At 38.2% G+C, this 18418-nt stretch overlaps 2 protein-coding genes across 3 annotated transcripts in view; one reads left to right on the top strand and one right to left on the bottom strand.

The window, feature by feature from the left end:
* Window positions 1-138: 138 nt before the first annotated feature.
* map3k14a (mitogen-activated protein kinase kinase kinase 14a) lies at window positions 139-12687 on the bottom strand. The gene is made up of 17 exons (XM_026352908.1): window positions 12652-12687; window positions 11306-11372; window positions 5969-6238; window positions 5787-5868; window positions 5457-5667; window positions 4841-5245; window positions 4608-4742; window positions 4375-4504; window positions 4110-4238; window positions 2737-2841; window positions 2484-2641; window positions 2215-2365; window positions 1665-1979; window positions 1467-1576; window positions 925-1063; window positions 717-817; window positions 139-602 (listed from the first exon to the last, which is right to left on the bottom strand). Exons 1-17 carry the CDS (start codon window positions 12685-12687, stop codon window positions 432-434), a joined length of 2715 nt encoding a protein of 904 aa, XP_026208693.1. The 3' UTR covers window positions 139-431.
* A 1043-nt stretch (window positions 12688-13730) lies between these two features.
* The window catches only part of gpatch8 (G patch domain containing 8), a 25498-nt gene continuing 20810 nt past the window's right edge, over window positions 13731-18418 (top strand). Inside the window, exons 1-2 of one of the 2 annotated variants that reach the window (XM_026347987.1) lie at window positions 13731-13864; window positions 17704-17781. In XM_026347987.1, coding sequence (XP_026203772.1) covers window positions 13820-13864; window positions 17704-17781 — 123 coding nt within the window. In that variant the 5' untranslated portion in view covers window positions 13731-13819. Of the gene's footprint in view, window positions 13865-17703; window positions 17782-18418 lie in introns of those variants that run through there. The other variant, XM_026348004.1, reaches the window with a different exon arrangement.

Below are 18418 nucleotides of genomic sequence, written 5' to 3'. Positions count from 1 at the left end.
TTATGTCTCACAATTATGCCATATTGATACCTCTGAAGTCTAACTTTACTTGATGTAATTAGAATAGAAAGTAAATCCCAGGTAAAGTAATTATCTAGACTCTTGTGAATAAATTGAATAAGTAAGACAGCAAATGTATTACACACTGCGTAGCTGAGTATACTGTTTATTGATTTCATGTATGCATGCAATAAGAAAACACACCATGTAAACATTACAGTAAGCTCACCGCTGTGAGTCACGAATAGGTCAAAAGGTTCACAATATCCCATTACAGCATTTTAAACATGAGGCAGTTATGTAATAACGCATTTCACAGATGAAAAACATGGTCCTGACCCAAAGAGACAAATGAAAAAAGACATGTTCACTACAGCTCAAAGAGAAATGAACAAGAGTTAAGATAAACTCTGGCTGAAGGAAGAGGAGAGTCACAGGCTCTTTCTTGTCTCCAGTACTCCTTCTCTGATCCTCCACTTCCAGGTAGGGTTAAGGTCTTCTGCAGGAACACAGCAGAGCTCCAGACCGGACTCATGCACCTCCTCATCATGAGCAATCTGATGGCCCTGCTGGGTCTCCAGAGTGAAAACCCTCCTGGAGATCTACAAAAGACACAAAGACACGCTTTAGATGACTGTAGTCTTGCTCAAACACTAAAATGCATTAAGATGGGTTGCTGCGTTAATACAAAAATGTGTGATGCTACTAGAACTCACCTGGTCACTGATTCCAGTGGCGATGTGGCCAACCTTCACCCGTCGGGTCTCCCTGATACGGATACTTCTCCTGCTGAAGTCTCTGATGCAGACATCCACCCCTAAGTCAGAGAAAGACACAAAAAGTAAGGAAAATTGCATCACGTTATAGTTTCCTTTTATATGAAATAGCGTGAAAGAACAGAAATGTTAGTATTTCTCATCCTACCTTCAAAACAACAGGGTGGTGGTTTTTGAGTGTGACCAAGCAAATCTATACTGAACACCTGCACATCTGACTGGCTGTTGTAGGAAAAGACACCAGAGCTTAAGTCGTCTACTGGGCTCAGGGACCAGCGGCCAGAGTCCTGACATACGAAAAAATAAAAAACAGAGAAACACAGGTTTGTTAAGATTTCAGTCGAAATGGTTAAACACCCAGGAAGAACATGGTTTGCACGGGGATATCTTGTGTACTTGGACATATCAAATTTTAGACTGAATTGGAAAATGCTTCTCATGTGATGACTTAACAAAGAGACAGTGTAGACCTTTAAAAACATGTTTGAAATGTTCTAGATGTCTGTAATGGCTACACTAAGCCATTACTGATAACCAGGAATCAAAGGTTTAAGTTATTAACCTAAAACCAACATGATCATATCACGATTGCTAAAGGCCTCGGAAACTAGAAGCTACAGATGAATGACACTTGTAACTTGTGAAGTAAATTACAGAGGTATTGTAATGCATTTGTATACTTTAAGTTACCTTTTTGTCCCATGGTTCCCAATTGGAATAAGTCTCACTGCTGAGACACGACAAGAGCTGCTCCTGCATCTCAGCAGACTGAGGCTGGGACAGACTGCTCAAGTAGAAATCTGCAGTCAAACAAGAGAGCAGTGAGCAGACTAGAACATAAACTAGACCAGACACAAGAAAATAAGTTGGAAACAAAAGAAACCTCACCTCGCTCCAGTTTACTTAGTTCATGTTCAGGAGGTATTGTGGTGATGTTGTTGCCCTTTTTGCGCTTTAACTCAGAGCTCAGAGTTTGTGGACTGAAAGGCGAGCCTGGCTTTGACTCATTAGAATCAACCTTTATGTCTTCATCATCATTAAACAGTTTCTTTGCCATCCTGCCTAGTTTCTCAACCGACTCTTGATGTTCCACCTCCTCATAGTCAACACTGCTGTTGTAGAGTTGCAGGGAGTCAGGAGGTTTGTTGGGAATGTACAGGGGCTCTGTGTAGGGTCCCTTCACTGGGCTGGAGAGTCCTCCAACTGCAATTACACAATGACATTAACATTTGACAGACTATGTGTATGACAGTATGCAGTAAACTTAAAAAATAGAGTTAGAATACAGAGCTTAAAATAATTTTGCTTATTTTATATAACTATATATCTTGGTTACTTTATTTTCTTACACCATTGTGTCCCCTTCATCTCTCAAACAAAACCTAAACCTCTATGAACAACGGTAAGAACAAGAAAGTTGCAGTGGAGTATTAGCTACCTTCTTTCAGAGCTTTATCAGTTATTACTTTAAGGTCTGATGCTGATGCTCTCTTGACTGGATCCTTCTGGAGTCCCGCCTTTATAACTTCAGCCGTGTGAGGGCTGCAATCAGGTGGGATCTCTCTCAAAGGCGGAGGCTCGTTGGCGATCTGTAACCATCACAAAAAGTGGACTAGGTCAAAGCTTATTTAAAGAGAGTTAAGCTTAGACTAAATGTTAGTGATATAACAGCAGAGTGGAGTGTCTGTGTGTCACTGTAAAGGATACCTTCAGGTAAAGTCTGCAGGTGTAGTATCTTGTCCAAGGTTGACACCCATTGAGCATGTGCAGTAACATACAGCAGCTGCTCCACACATCTGCTTTAGCTCCGCGGGGTTCCCCTTTTACAATCTCAGGGGCCATGTGGGTCTCTGTGCCCTTTAGATCTGCATTAAATTACATTGAGAAAACATTAAATTAAGACATGGAAGTGGATAAATTACACTTCTCTTCGAATTAATAGCTAAAGTTACACATTTACCATTGGATCTACTGAGGCTCTGTCCATGCTTGTCGAGTCTCTCTGCATGACCGAAGTCACACAAGAAGGTATCTCTACCATCCTCCGACAGCAACACATTTTCAGCTACAGGAAAACAAGACAGATAATGCAAGAACTACATCAATCTGCATTGAGAACTTAGATGAACATTTGTGATTTTTAGATGTCCTCTATCATCAATTGACTTCACTAGTGCTGGTACTGTTTACTGTTAAAATAAAGTCATCTATAGACAAAACAAAAGGGAAACATAACAGCTGCTGTAAAAAAATGTTATTGTGGAATTAATGTGGAGTCTAGTAACAAGCAGCAGACAGAGATTAAGAGTTACTGCATTGGTATTTCTTAGGCATTACAGACACCAGGGGGCGCTTGAACTGTAACAGCACAGTGATGTTGTTTGTCTCCCAATTCAGCTTTTGTCTCTTTCTGCTCTTGCAGAAATAAACAAATACATTTAGTTCCCCTTTTGTTTTCAATCTCCTTAATTCCATTACAGATATTTTCATCGTTATATTTATTCTCTGCCATCTTTCTTGTGCTCTGTCTGTACTTTTTCTCCTCTTGTTCTCTCACTAACTTCCTGTTCCTCAGCCTTAACCGCCCCCTCCCTCCGTGTTTCGTTCTCCCTTTCCTTCTTGCTCTCCTGATTCTGTGCACATGCGCTGTTTCTAAAGAGCAGCAGTGAGTCACACTGTGGGAAATTCCCAGCCTGTCGTCTTCTTTGTCGTAGTCTGGTTTCACACAGGTGAAGATCAAATCTAGGCTGTATCTATGACACTTGTGTTCCACACAACAGCTGTACAAAAAAAACTCTATAAAAACATCTAGTGAGAAATAATTAGAAGCCTGATACTCTACTCTATATATATAATTGACTTTCACTAGGTAGTAAAAGTCCATCCGACAGATCTTGTGTTGTACTCTATTTCGCTACTTTGATCTATGCTATTAAAATTAAGTTTTGCTTATGTTAAGTTTCAGGAAATCTTTGTTGTTGCAGGTTGCAAGTTATAGAAAAAATACAGACAATAAATAAATTCTTTAATAATGTATGTCAGAAGTATCTTAACTTCAATGATGGTTAATTTGAGGTTGTACCTGGTGAAGTTAAAGACAAATCAAAGTAAAAGTACCTGTATATGTCATGTGCTTTTAGATTTTAGGTTTAACTGAGATGAGTGAATCATCATCAGTATTAAAAAAATGGCTTATGGCTAAAGTACACTACACTATCCTTCCACCAAATCAGTCTTCATCATGGCATCACCCTTTGACCAGATAAGACTCGGCACATTAGGTTAAAGGCTGTATATTTGTGTCAAATACATTTCCATTTTTACATGACAAACCTTTTATATCTAGATGAACAACTTTTTTCTTCACCAAGTACTCCAGTGCTGTTAAGACTTGAGAGTGGTAGTGCAGACTTAAATCCTCTGGCAGTCGGCCACGCTCCACTATCAGCTGGCCCAAAGAGCCTGGAAAAACAGATAAAGTCAGAGCAGGACAGAGACAGAGATGTCTTGTTAATATTTACCTTTACACAGTATGTTATTCAACTTTTCTATCTGAACAGCAGCAATGAGACTAGTACATAATGTACAGCTTGCTTACCAGATTTCTGGTCCATCAAAAAGACAACATTAGGCCCCTCTCTGACTACTCCAAAGAGTTCCACCACACAGGAAGATTTTAGGGCACTCCACGCACCCACCTCCTCACTGTTGAAACTCTTCAGAGCCATCTGTGAAAAAACAATGGAACAAATGATTAATCAATGAACACAGAATCACACATTTTAAATTAGGCAGTGGAGAAAACACAAGAGAGTATATACTCTGTGTTACCTTTTTGAGAGCAAATTTGAAGTCTGTGTTGACATCCTGTGCACTGTATACTTCACCATAGGAGCCTTTCTTGATAAACTGTGTGAGGATATACTCTCTTCCCTCCCTGTATTCAAAGTCTACAGGCTGAATGTTCTGTTAGAAAGAGTGAGAAACAAGTTAGTATGGTAGAGACTTTAAACTGACAGAAGGCAGGAAACTGAAGCAGTGAACTGAAGTAAAGCAGAACATACATCATTGTAAAAGATTATCCCCTCATTGCAGACTGAATCATATGCTGAGAGCTCCTCTTCCTCTTCCCTTGCTTCCCTCTCCATGTCTTTGGAAAAAGGCCCTGCATAGCAACGATCCCCCTGACTGACGTTACCCCTGAGGCCAGCAAGGGCCAACGAGCAGTCTCCCAGACTGCTGCGGCAGTCTGAGTCGCTGTCCTCCCCATAAGAATGGACACTGGAGAGGAGTCTGGAGAGAGGCTTGCAGACCTCTCGTTGCATCCATGTCAGAGGTGTGCAGCTAGAGCCTGTGTTGTAGATCTGATGGCTGTAGAGAGGAGGCCCTCTGTCCTGCTCCTCTGAACTTTCAATGCTGCTACAGCAAGAAGTACTGAGGTGGCCTCTGCCTCCAAGTGGCAAATCCTCCTACATAAAACAAGCAAACAGCATTGTTGACTATGTGCCAGACTAGATGGTGTTTACATTCTCATGTGAGTTTGCTCAGGAGCTAATCATTCAGGCTGTGAAGAGGCAGCTTTGTCAGAATTAAGTTGTGTTTTACACAGGAAAGTTAATTATCAGCTTCAATAGCGTTTACATGTGTAAGTTGGATGTGAAGAGTAATCTCAGTGCTCACCAGGATCAGAGAATCTCCACTCTCCTGTTCAGGGAATCCAGAAGGCATACGATGTCTGTTTCGCTGCTTCTTCCTCTCATCTCTTTTTTTCCTTCCCTTACGTTTCTGTCTCTTCCTGTTCTTCCTTCTGCTCGTGAGCAGTCCTGATGGGTTGCTCCGCTCTTCGATGGAGGCTGTGGTTGGACACGCCACGTTGTTGTGCTCTGAAAGACTGATGCAAAAATATGCCCACAATATTAATTCCAGACATGCCATTAAACAATTCAGTTAATCTCTGATAACACATACGAGGTCTGAAATGCAACCAGTGTTGTCAAGCTAAAGTAATACCTGTTAACGAAGCAGTTCGGGGACGGAACAAAAGAACGTTCAAAACAAGAGGGACTAAACTCCTGGGAGTCCTGGGTTTCACCTGAGGAGAGCACAGAGTTCCTGTTAAATTCTGTCCAGGTGCACTTGAAATTTAAAAAATATATATCTAAAAAATATATACATCTAAAAGACATATTTACATTCTGCCTGAGCAATGAAGGTTGATGTCTTCAATGGCATTTCTCCCACTTGCTCTGCAGTTCCATGTGTCAAGAGTTTATTTATAAGAGGTGAAATGAAATTTGCATAGCCCATTTTGCTGTCCTTCCCCTCCTCTTCCTCCTCCTCTGTCTCCTGGTCAGGGGCTGAGCTGGACGGGTATGACCCCTTCAGCTCAGCTTTGGGTGACCCGGAGAAAGGTGCTGTTGAGTTGAAAATTCTTTGTCTCACCGCCATTTCATCGGCTGGATCTGCAAAGAAAGAATAAAACAAGTACCCTATAAGTCAAGCTTTCAACAGCACCACAGTTTTTAAATGACCACATTAATGTCAAATAACAAATAATTGTTATAATAACTGATTATATACAGTTTGCTTGGAACCAACAATTTTTGGGAAACCCTCATTGCTACTCTTTCATGTATCTTTAGATTATAGGAGTTGGCTGCAAATATCCTGACTGTGTTTCACGAGACCTCCATGAAGAAAAATTAAAAAGATTCCAGGGATCAGACAATAATTCTCTTTATTAATAATTTTCTCTAGGCCATCTTGGAAACAAGTAAAAATTGCCCCTTAAGTCTAAGTAAACATTATCAAATATTTTGTCATTCAGTTTATCACATATAATAAAGAAAACCATCAAATCTTCACATAGGATAAGGTGAAACCTGGAAATAGTTTTCTTTGACATGATGATTTAAATAATTTTTATGTCAAACAAACATAATGTTACTACATCATAATTATACAGTAAATCGCATGGTTACTGCTTATTGTTAGTAGTGAGTGATCATAAATGTAAAGTTTATATTTACAAAACCTTTTCCCTATGATGTACTAAATGATTTTTGACTATTTACTAAAACACATAAAATATTTTTTTAAATAATAAAATCATTTAATTTCTGTTTAGTTTTTAGATTCTTCTTAGTTTAGTTTTTTATGTTTTGTGTCTTTATTTTTATAAGACATTTGGCTAATACCACACCTAAAACTTTGCTTTTGTCAAGTACATATTAATATTCTTTTTTGTGACTTGTTGAAAATATTACATATTTGAATGTGCCTTGTCAGTTCAGAAGCATGATGATCAGTTGATCACTAAAATAACTGAAACTTTCAAAGTTTGCGGTTGGCAGATGAGACAGGAAATTCAACCCATGCCTTGTTTTGACAGTTGCAACTATGTCGTTAAACGCAAGTACTCATTCTCACTCAGAGGAAGTAAATTACGAAGCATTAGACACGGACAAGCTGAATAAATCCAAAAAGATCTGCACACATTCATCCCACAATTCCTTTGATGAGTAGGTTATGATCAGCAAAACACGTACTGTAAATTGAGACAGTATTTATTTTTTTTAATGGGATATAAGAGACACAAACTTAGACTACAGCTGCAGCATGTTGCCTCGGTGTGCCCATTAGAGTCAACCAATTCCTGTCAGCTTTTAACTCTTTGTGCACACTTACATCTAGATGTTTTAACTGAGGGCACACCAAGATTCAAATAAATATCTTGTTGCCAAAGAAAAATAACCTCAGTAATATTAGAATATTCTTGTTCTTGACAATACTATTATAATTAGTATTAAAAAAGAAACAGACAACAAACTGCAGGCAAATATCAGCTAAAGTTGTTTAAGTTTAGTAATATTATTACCTTTTATAACCCCGTCATGCGCTGCAAAATAATCTAGAACGAAGTAATTCAACTGTCACTTCCTTCTAAAGACGCTGCACTGGTGTACTGAAAGCCCGGTGAAACACCACACCCCACTGAATTTACGTGTAAAGGAAATAGAGAAAGCCCCAGTGCAGTAAACACAACCACAAAAACAACTGTGTATGTGTGAGGTTGAGGGGTATTTAGACATACCAAAAAATGCCAGTCTGAAGTGCGATCTCGCTCCTGCGTATCCTTTGTGAATTACCTGTCATTTACATTACTAAAACTAGGTGCTGCGTTTGTCTGCCTCTTCCTTCATGCTCTGAATGTATCGGCTCAGTCTATGCCTCTCTGCTCTGAGAGTCAGTTTGATGCTGGCTCTCAGCCAACCGGGGGGGAGGAGCAGCCTGACACTGACTTATGGGAAATGCATCTCACTTCCCATATTCCCCCCTCCCTCTGCTCCAGCAGGGCTGGCTTATTTGCTCTTGCCTCTATCTAGATTATAGTACAACAGCTTTGTTTTGATGATCTAATAAGGACAGTAACAAAAGAGTAACATCAGCAAGAAAGAATTAAGGATATTACTATGGAATAGATTAAAGGTCAGATTATCAAAATATAGTTTGCTAATTAAGTCAAAAATATAACAGAAGTGCATCCACCCATACCAACAAATTAGTTTTGTATAATGACACATCTATTATGAGTCACATTTATTATGTAGATTTAATTTGAATAAACTAAAGAAGAGTTAAATTAATACATTTTAGCTCAATGAGTGCTGGCATTGTTGTCCTTTCAGGAGGCTCTCCCATCTGGTTCCTGGTTCCTGGTTCCTGGTTACCTCTGTGACCCAGGCCCTTTTTTGCAGAGTTACTCTGTTGTCAGCTTAAGAAATGGTTTCATAACCTTGCACTGATCTATGCCTCTCCACAAAATGTTATTGCAGAGGTCTACACATAGTTCCTTGGACTTCAAAACTTGGCTTGTCCTGAAATGAAGCCTTAATATACACAGGTACACAGCTTTGTAAAATTATGTTTAACCAATTAAATTTGCCAGGTGGACTCCAAAATGTATTCGCCAGGTAGGCAGAATGCACCCAAGCACAAGTGCCACAGCAAAAGGTAAATACATTTCATTTTGTCATTGGGAATTAAGTGAATATTGATGGGCAAAAATGACATTGACATTGTATCCATTTAAACTATACCGACATCACAGTAAAGTGTGCAAATTGTTGCAGCACTTAGATGCAAATGTTCAAGAGGTTTTCTTTTCCTTTTTAAATTCATCTAGCAATAAGTGAAAATAAATCATGAAATAATTGTGTTTTTCTTATGGAGAATATTTGTCATCAAGACAATCAGGAGAAAGTATATGAGCTGACACTTACTGGGTAACTTCTGTATCTTGCAGAGATAATCTCACTTGCTTTTCTTTTCAAAAGTAAAACAACGTACTCATATGAAAACCGCTACAGAACACAGGAAACTCATCAGAATGCAAGTTGCTCCTTCATGATAACGAAACCGTTTATTGTCATGGCAACAAGGTCTTAGATACTAAGCTACTAAACTGAGAGTGATCAAACATTTCTAGGAAAAAAATCTGAAAATTACATATCTCATATTTCCAGTGGCATTGAATTAATCAGGATCAACAGAATAATAGATGAGTAGTAAAACTACGAGTGTACTACTAGTAAGTAGCAGGCGGGGTGACAGTGGGTCAGTTGTTAGGGTAGTCGTCCACAAACCCCGGGGTTGGTGGTTCGACTCTTAGTTCCCCTCCGATATATGGTCACGTGCCAAGTTTTCCTGGACAAGACATTGTACTTCAAACAATTGGCGCCTTAAATTACTGTTGATCAACTAGCCTAAACATTATTTTGTATGTTTTTCAGCACCAAAATTTAATATATTCAGTAACCACTGAGTTCAGACCAACAACTGGACCAGCACCTCATTCACAGGGCCAACAAAAACCAGAACACTATCAAGTTCACATAAATACTACTAACAGCTACTGTGGGGTTGTTGCATTGGCTTTCATTCAAGAAACCTGTAACTAAGGTGCACATATCACCTTAAAACTTCAATGCATTTAGTTGAAATCCATTATAATCGAGTTTGGCTGAGAAACCTTAAGCTAAACTGCACATACAGTCAGTGGCTATACTAAGCAAACTTCTGTTATACTCCCACACAGATTAATGAAATTCCAAAGCCATTAGTAAGGACAGTGAAAAAGGACACAACCTGAAGTAGGCCGCAGCAAACACACAGGCAAACACTCGAAAGAAAAACACTGGCTGCTTCTCAGGAAAAACTCTTTCCTGAGAAGAAACCTGCATGCTATAATATCATGCACAGGTTTAAGTGTGTTTTTTCTAATAACTTCCCTTTTTACTCCCTAATACTAACTACAATGATGAAAGGGTGTCATCACATATAAAATATATGTAATAAATTGTTTTGTCCAACCAACTGTCCAAAACCCACAGATATTCAATTTATCATGACACAAGAGGAAGAGTATTAACTCCTCACATTTTAGATGCTGGAACAAGCAAGCCACCACATTTTATTTCTGTGTAAACAGCATCATGCACAATGTTTGATATTGTATAACAAAGCTATGTAATGGGGCCAATGTAAAACAATATACTGTTCTTTTCTGCTTTCTTTATTTTGCAGATGTAAGAATAGACATTTGCAGAGACAGAGTGTGATTCGTTTTTCATTTAAAGATCTGGCCAGGCCCGTGTTTCTTTAGCTGTAAATACGAGCCATGAGTTTGACTTTAGGCCAGAAAGTGCGGAAGCCGCAGAAATTGGGGACAACATACAGCACTATAAAGGCCAAGGCTGACTAATGTAAACCGCTAACTCTGGGGAGGAAAACGCTTATAATGGCATCATGTTTAACAAGGCGAGCAAAGATATGAGCTGTTAATGGTAATAACAAACATGTTGTACGATGTTGGAAAACTTGAACATAATTTAATGAACATCACTAATAATCCAGTGGTCTCTCCAACACACAGGTAGCCATTATTTAGGCTAAATTAGTCAAAAATGTCCCCTTTTTCTTTGTTTTCGTCTCTATTACTTATTATTTCTTACGTATTTTTCCAGATTATGATAATTTCTTAAAGGGAAAAATAAAGAAGTCCTTTCAAGAGGCTTCCTTGACGAACTAAAGTCAATAACCAGTAGAGTCACTGAACCAACATCTGGCTTCAATAGGAGTAAGGGCGGCTTTTAAAAGGGCTGATGACCTGTGCTAACAAACGTACAGTAACAATAACAGGTCGGATAATGTACTTATATCTCACAAAATAAGCGTAGCTGTTTTCTCCATTAGCTGTAATGTTAGCTTCGTATCACTTCGAGGGGACATATGCGCTCTCAGAGAAGTAACATAACAACTTCCTCCTGGTCCCACTAACTAACGTTAACCGCCATTTCACATCAAACTTCACCCGCATTGTTTTCCCTATTCATTCAGATTTCGAACATTTAACATGTGAAGCCGTTGTCTTAAAATGGTATTAAAAGGTTTGAGGTTAGAAAAACTGTTTACCAATGGAAACATTTTGACTTAATGATAAATAAAGAGTAGTTCGTTTCTTTACTCACCGAGTTTACCGTTAGTAGGCGTCGGCCGTGGAGAGCAGCTTGGTGTAAAGGCAACAGATGATTTCCGCTTATAAATTTCAAAGTAACTATTACTTTCCCTGACTTTACAATAATGTTCTTCAGTGGCATCATACCATCATCTGTTTGGCGCTACATTTATTATTCAATAACTGATTAACCGCACTGACACATATTTATTGTTGCCTGGGGTCTAGAAATATGCACTGTTCTTGCTAGTAACTGTTATGCTTTTATTTTGAAACTGTATCCGCCTGTTTTCAATTTGACAGCGACGCTTGTGAAGCTACAGATGAGGAAATGGTTCGGAGGTGTGAAACTGAAATGACGCCAGCCAGGGACCCGCAGACACACCTGAACCTGCGGAGGGGCCTAAAGGCAAAAACATGCATTTAGGCCCCTGTAGAAGTCCATTATAAATATATGGGGACACAGCTGAATAGGCTTACTCTATTCTAAAGATAAAATGACTATACTATCAATCTATTAATGATCAGGAGAAAATTGCTAAATTCTAAGCATCTTGATGAACAGTTTTCATTCTTAGGAACCCGGTTTTCTTCTTTTTCCCTATAGAGCCGGCTCCCAATTCCAATTCCAAAAATGGCCCCATCTACTTTCCTTTATCTAATCTAATAAAAATTATAGTAGATGAGAGAGTAGGTGACTCGTCATTATCTTTGTATCTTCTTTCTTCCATAGTTGTACTCGTGTGTGCCTTTTTCCAGGTATCCGAGGTCTCAGAGCTGTATGGTGTGCAGTTACTGTCCTCTTGCTTTTTTCTCTCTACTTTTGAGTCACTCCAACCTGTCCAGGCAGATAGCCACCATCCCTGAGCTATGTCTTTCCTCTCCTATGATGCCATGGCCAAGTGGGATTTGTTGAAGTTAAACTAAACTTTATTCTGAAATGTGATTATATAATACATGTGACATACTACTTTTCATGAACTCAACGTCCTTACAGTTCTATAATAATAGCATAAAACAACATTTTCTTAAATTGTACCACCTTAGAAAACACACATGCATGTATGAATATTTAATTTGGAAAGTGAAATTCTATTGGGGAAGAATGTTATAACTGAATGTATTAATAAAGACTTACAACTGATCAGACATTTAAATTTTTTTTTTTTAAAGCTTGGTATTGTTTTTGCATTGTCTTTTCTTATCATATGCTAAAATGTATATTCTTCCGTTTTATTTATGACTATTCATGATATTTCTTAGATTTTATGCCTTACTATTTACCATAAGTTTATCACGTTATTTGTATCTGTGTGCACATATTGAATATTATGTATGTAGCCCACTTTCTTAAGTTACCTGTATCGACACAAAGGTTCCACAAGATGGAGTCATAAACTACTGACTAAAGGTTTAGGTTTAGCACATATTGTTAGCATGTAACATTTTGGCCTGTCTGATGTGCAATACAATATAGTTATGGTTACATATTCTGTAGTGCATTTTAGGTAATTAATAGGTATTTATGTCTTTCAAAGAAATATCTAAATTGCAAAGAGGAAATGGCTAAAACATTCAGGTTTTATCATTTCCCTTCACTGTAGAAAAACAAGTTTTTACAAGAGTAAAACCAACTGTCTGCAAAATGTAAACAAAATTAAACATGACCTCCAGGAATATTTATCACTGTGCCTATGATTTTATTTTGACATTGTGAATTTATTCTGTCTAAAGAGTGGTAATGCTCAAATAAAAGCAGATCTCTGTTTCTAATATAAATATGTACATACAGCAGCTTTATGCAGAAATGTGCTGAAGGTCTGCGACCAAGTCACGTGTGAGAGAAGACCAGAGAAGATACTGAGCCTTTGGTAAGTGTTTCCTTTCAACTCCCTTGATATGATGTTGAGATACATGTGTGAACAAAGTCAAAACAGCAAATATAACATCAAAACATGTTTTATGTAAATTGAATGAAAAATTACCTACCATCTGAATACAGCACAGCATTCTGCAACAAGATAATATACATAATAATATGACAAACTGTAGGTTTCTCTTATCTATCTAAAACAAGTGGTGTCTTTTCAGATGGATAGGCTGAATGTGAGGGTGGTCATGTTCTGAATGAGATATACAACATATTTAAAAGCATAAAGAAATCACTCACCAAAACAATTTGTCTATGTATTCAGTCTCTATTGCAAATACACGTGTTAAATGTTAACAGCCCACTACTTGGTCCGCGGATTTTCTGCTTGTTAGCAAAATATTAAGCTTTGTAAGCTGATCGTAAACAAACTTTATATGAATTAATTATGTCATTAGCCGACATTACCGTATTCATAAGAAATTAGATAACACTGCCCAGTATTTTTGCATAGTATAATGCTGTAACATTTGGTTAGGATTGTGAAATGTCAATTCACAGACAGAATCAGATGCGGGGTGCGCATCATCGTTACAGCGCGTTTCTGTCGGACACTGACGGAGAGAGAGCAGAGAAGCTGCTGCTGCTGCTCAGAAAATGGCCGACAGATTTTCTAGGTTCAACGAAGAGCGTGATTTCCAGGTAATATATGACAAGCGAGTCAACATTTGCATTGAATTTAATATGTTGAGATGTTATAGCACACAAGTATTGATTTAAAAGCAGCGGACGTTTGGCATATATTACGATTAGCACCGTGTGTTTAGGTCTAGATGTCGCTTGCTAGCACTGCAAGTTAGCTAAGCTAACGCTAGTGCACTGCGGCTATTTTGCATTTACCTCCCTTTACGATTGAGTGCTTGGCTTCGTGCTATGTTTGACTCCTGTCATGGGTTGTGAGCTGTAACATTCGTCCACTTTAACCCTCCTGACAACACAACAACATAGTAACGCTGAGGCACAGTTAGTTTGTTAGTGACCTTTAGTAGACTGGCTATTTTATCGACATATGCTAACTACGATAGCCAGCTGGCTAGCTAGCGTTAGCTGGCAGATGGCTAAGATGTACGCACATTGGTTGTTTGCCGCACTAGCCAGAAATGGCTGTATGATTTGACAACAAGAACACAACCGCCGCAGCTAGTTAGCACAAATTAATGTGGCAGCAATCGGCGATTTGTTAGTTCGGTTATTAAATGCAATTAGATGAAATTAACTCGTATCTTCATTTAAAAGCGAACGAAGCACTCGTGTGGCACATAACGTTATAGATGGATCGTAATTAGATAAACATGCCCTTGGCCACTCATTTGCTGATCTTATATTACAACGGTGCATGTTTTGTCTTATTCTAGTTACTATTCTTGTAGTTGTGATATTTGTGCTAATGCTGTTTGTTTTTGTGATGCAATTTACATGGATAAAATCACAAATGGTCATGTTGGTTCACATTCCTCCAATTTAACGGGATACTGGTTTCCTTATGCGCTTTTATTGTTACAAATAAGGGGCAAAATTCACTTTTCTTGTTCGTTAACAAATGTATTCTAAAATTAATGTAAAATGTGGCATATTTGAAACCTTCACTTTGAGTAAAATCAGTTGGATATATTGAAATATAACAGTTTTTAGGTAAATAATTATCTTCTGTGTATGTTTCCCTGTTCATCTGTTGTAGCGTGATAGTAAAATAAACAGGGAGTTATCTACAACAACAACTGAAACTCTGGAAGGCATCCTCCAGTCTGCTCATACATAGACTGCTGAAGCCTCATAGCTAGTAGCTAATCTTAAAATGCAGGCTAGGTGAAGCATAGACTGTAAATCCCTACTATACATTAACAGCATTGTAAAATGATTTCAGGTGGAATATCTACAACATGAGAGCTGGAGCTGAGTTGCTGAACTTTACAACCCCTGTCTAAGCTGTTTGTCTTTCACTTGCCCATCTATGATCTGTGACCGCACCTAGTAAAAGCCAAACACAACCAAATAAACTTAATTCACATTTCTGGTTAATTTCTTGGGCTGTCACCATAAACATTTTGTCTTTCATCAGCTGTGTTGTCTTTCAAATCCCTCAGGTGCAATTATAATCTGCCTGATTTCCCAGCAGCAGTCATACTTTGTATGCATCCATATTATTAAGACATGTAACACATTTTAAATTTTTGGGAACTTTCCACATAGTTGTTGTTGGCTAAACTACCATCTGGTAATACAAGTGCATTATTTAGGGGGTTATAACATCCATTTTTGTCATTGTGATTTATTGTCTGGCTCTGAGACACTATAGAATGGTGAATGCCAATAGTGGTGAATACTGTACATTCACTGGCCAATTTGGTAAGTACACCTGTACAATCTAATGCAATCCAGCATTACAGCATACAGCAGCAATGAATTAGCCTTTTACATGCTTATAATTTCACAGTTTTATGTGAAAACTGTGAGAAAGGTAATTCTACTGTATGTTTATTGAGAAATTATTGAGGTCATAGTGGGTGGTGGAGCCATACTGGAGTTCACCATGTTAAATAAACTCTTCTGTTTACATTAATGAAGTGGCCAAAACATATAAAACATATTATAAACTTTAAAAGTAGAATTCATGGCAGTGCTGCTGTATTGGTTTGCATTATATTATACAGGTGTACCTGAAGAGGTCAGTGAGCGTAGTGTCTGAGCAAAGACAATGCACCCAGTAATGCTTTGACTTCATATGAGGGTAACCATCACTGTAGCTGTTTTACTTTAGAAATCATCATCAATTTCCTGTGGCAGTGTTATGGTGCAATGCAACCCATGGCAAGTTTAAGCATGTGTATAAAGAGCAGTTTTTCTATATCCACACTGTGTTGGTGTTTAGTGGGAACTCACTATTCTGCATTTTTGTTACTGAGAGGTGAATTGCTGTGTGGCCTGAATGAGTCTGTTCAGGGAGGCTCCAGCTCAGCACAGTGGAGCTCTGTGTGTGTGATCTGCTGTGAAGGCATTCATATGCTCAGTATTCAGAAAGTTTCTCATACTCCATGGACTAAAGCATGCTGCCAAGCAACAGAGCACCAGGAAACACCCACAGATGGTGCACTTAATATCTACTGCACAACCAGTCCAACGGCTCAGTCCGCTTTGTTGATTTACATTGTTGTTAGAGCTTTAGCATGCAGCTAACCGGGAGTTGCAGAAATATATTAGGCAATTTATGGGGGCCTACAGCAGTGGTCAGCCAGGGTGGAATGGCTGACAAATGAAAATTTATAGTTTTAATGTACAGCATGCAGGAGAAAGTGAAACACAATTCTATGCAGCATTGACAGGGAAACAAGAAAGCATCCAGCACATAAATTAAGAAGTCATTGGGATGAGGGTGGGCTACAGTAGCCGTGTTGCCAGCACATTAAGTGGTCTGAGCAGAAACTCAGGGTGGGGGTGGGGTCACTGAGTCATTGATTTGTTTATAAATAAATTCTATGCTGTTCCCCAGCATCTTTCCTCCCCATAATCCCCAGCTTCACTCCTTACATTTGAATTATTGACTTTCAATGTGGCATCAAATCACCTCATTATTGTGGGCTGATTTGAACAATTGCTTATCTCTGCAAAACTGGACTCCCTGGGAAACATGGCTGCCCAATTTACCATTGTTTTTTTTGTTTTGTTTTTTTATCAAACTGTTGTGATCTTCTAATGTACGATATGATCGATATGATAGAAAAGTAAGGTAAATATACCAGTGTGTGTGTGTTACATTCCTCAAGTAGACACAGATAAGTCCCAAAATGTCATAGTTTGCTACTTTAGATTTGGCTATCTACATGTCCCACTGCTTTGTAGCTGCAGGCATCTAGTAAATAATGTAACACCATGGATTATTTTTGGAATCTTTATGCTCATGTGAAGGTGACAAGAAAACAGACTCACAAACATGACCTTCATCTCTCCTCTGCTGCAAAAGTGAGGAAGCCATCTGTCTCAGAGCAGAATCTGCTCTGTAAACACACTTCTTTTGGTTTGAGTAGCAAGCCTATTGCTCACTCTGTCTAACCCAGGGCATGGTTTTAAATGTGAATGCTCATCTTGAATAACTATGCTGTACTTATATTTCTGAAAATAAATATTCTGAGGAAGACTTCCTTTACTGTTAAAACAAATTTACCAAGACAAAAATAAACATTAAGTAAATTTTCATTAAGGGCATTGAACAGCTTATAGCGTGTCTAGTCAAATGTAAGTTACAATATAAACTTTAAATTGGAAGCTCTTTGAAATTTATATTGCTGGACATTAGAATGGGTTAAGGGAGGCTAATAGACAAAAAGGAAAACACAGTCAAATAGTTTTGAAAATGCATAAAAAATTTAAGGTTTAACAAGTAATCATTTATCCAAAAAGTTGCAGATTGTTTTTTGTGAATCTAGTTCAGCTCTCTGACTGTTTCTGCTGTAGGTCTAAAATAAGCTTTTAAATGTGTCACTCAGGGTGGGAATCACTTTGACCAGTATGAAGAGGGCCAGTTGGAGCTGGAGCAGGCATCGCTGGACAAACCCATTGAATCGGTAAGGCTGCATACATCATCTCGCACCATTGGACCAGCTGTGAGAGTGGATGATTGGTCCAGGGAGGAATAAGAACCACACCTTTGTACTCAATTCATTCTTTCCATGTAGATGCATCCAGTGTTTTCTTGAACACACTTGCCACCTAACCTATAGAATCACTTGTCTCATGTCCATTAATACCCTTAAAGTCCCCCCACTTCCCATGTCCTCTGCCTACTTCATTTCCTGTGTGACAGTTAAAATGATGCTGATATATGCTAGAATTTTCTGTTTACAGATAAACTTTGATTTTGTATCAGTCTCCCATTAGTCATTGTTAGTGATCTCTATAAGATGAGGTAACTCTAAACGCATGGAGTGGATAAAGCACTGTCATTAATGGCTGTTATCTAAATTGTCCGTTCATTTTGTTATATTTATGATCTGTTAGTGAGATACCTATTCATCTACTCTAAATAATTATTAGGTTTTTTCTTGCCTGCATCTAAACAAGGACAAATAAAATAACGATATATATATATAAAAAAAAGAGAGAGATTTTTTCAGTTTCATTTTGTAAATTGTCCTAAACCATTGTTTACAAGTCAAAATATGATTGTTTTGCTGTGGCTCAATTTTGTCTGTTTATAAAATG

This window comes from Anabas testudineus, chromosome 8 (assembly GCF_900324465.2).
Source record: "Anabas testudineus chromosome 8, fAnaTes1.2, whole genome shotgun sequence".
Lineage (NCBI taxonomy): Eukaryota > Metazoa > Chordata > Actinopteri > Anabantiformes > Anabantidae > Anabas > Anabas testudineus.
Note: the sequence above shows the minus strand (reverse complement) of the source record. Positions and strands in the feature narration are given on the sequence as shown.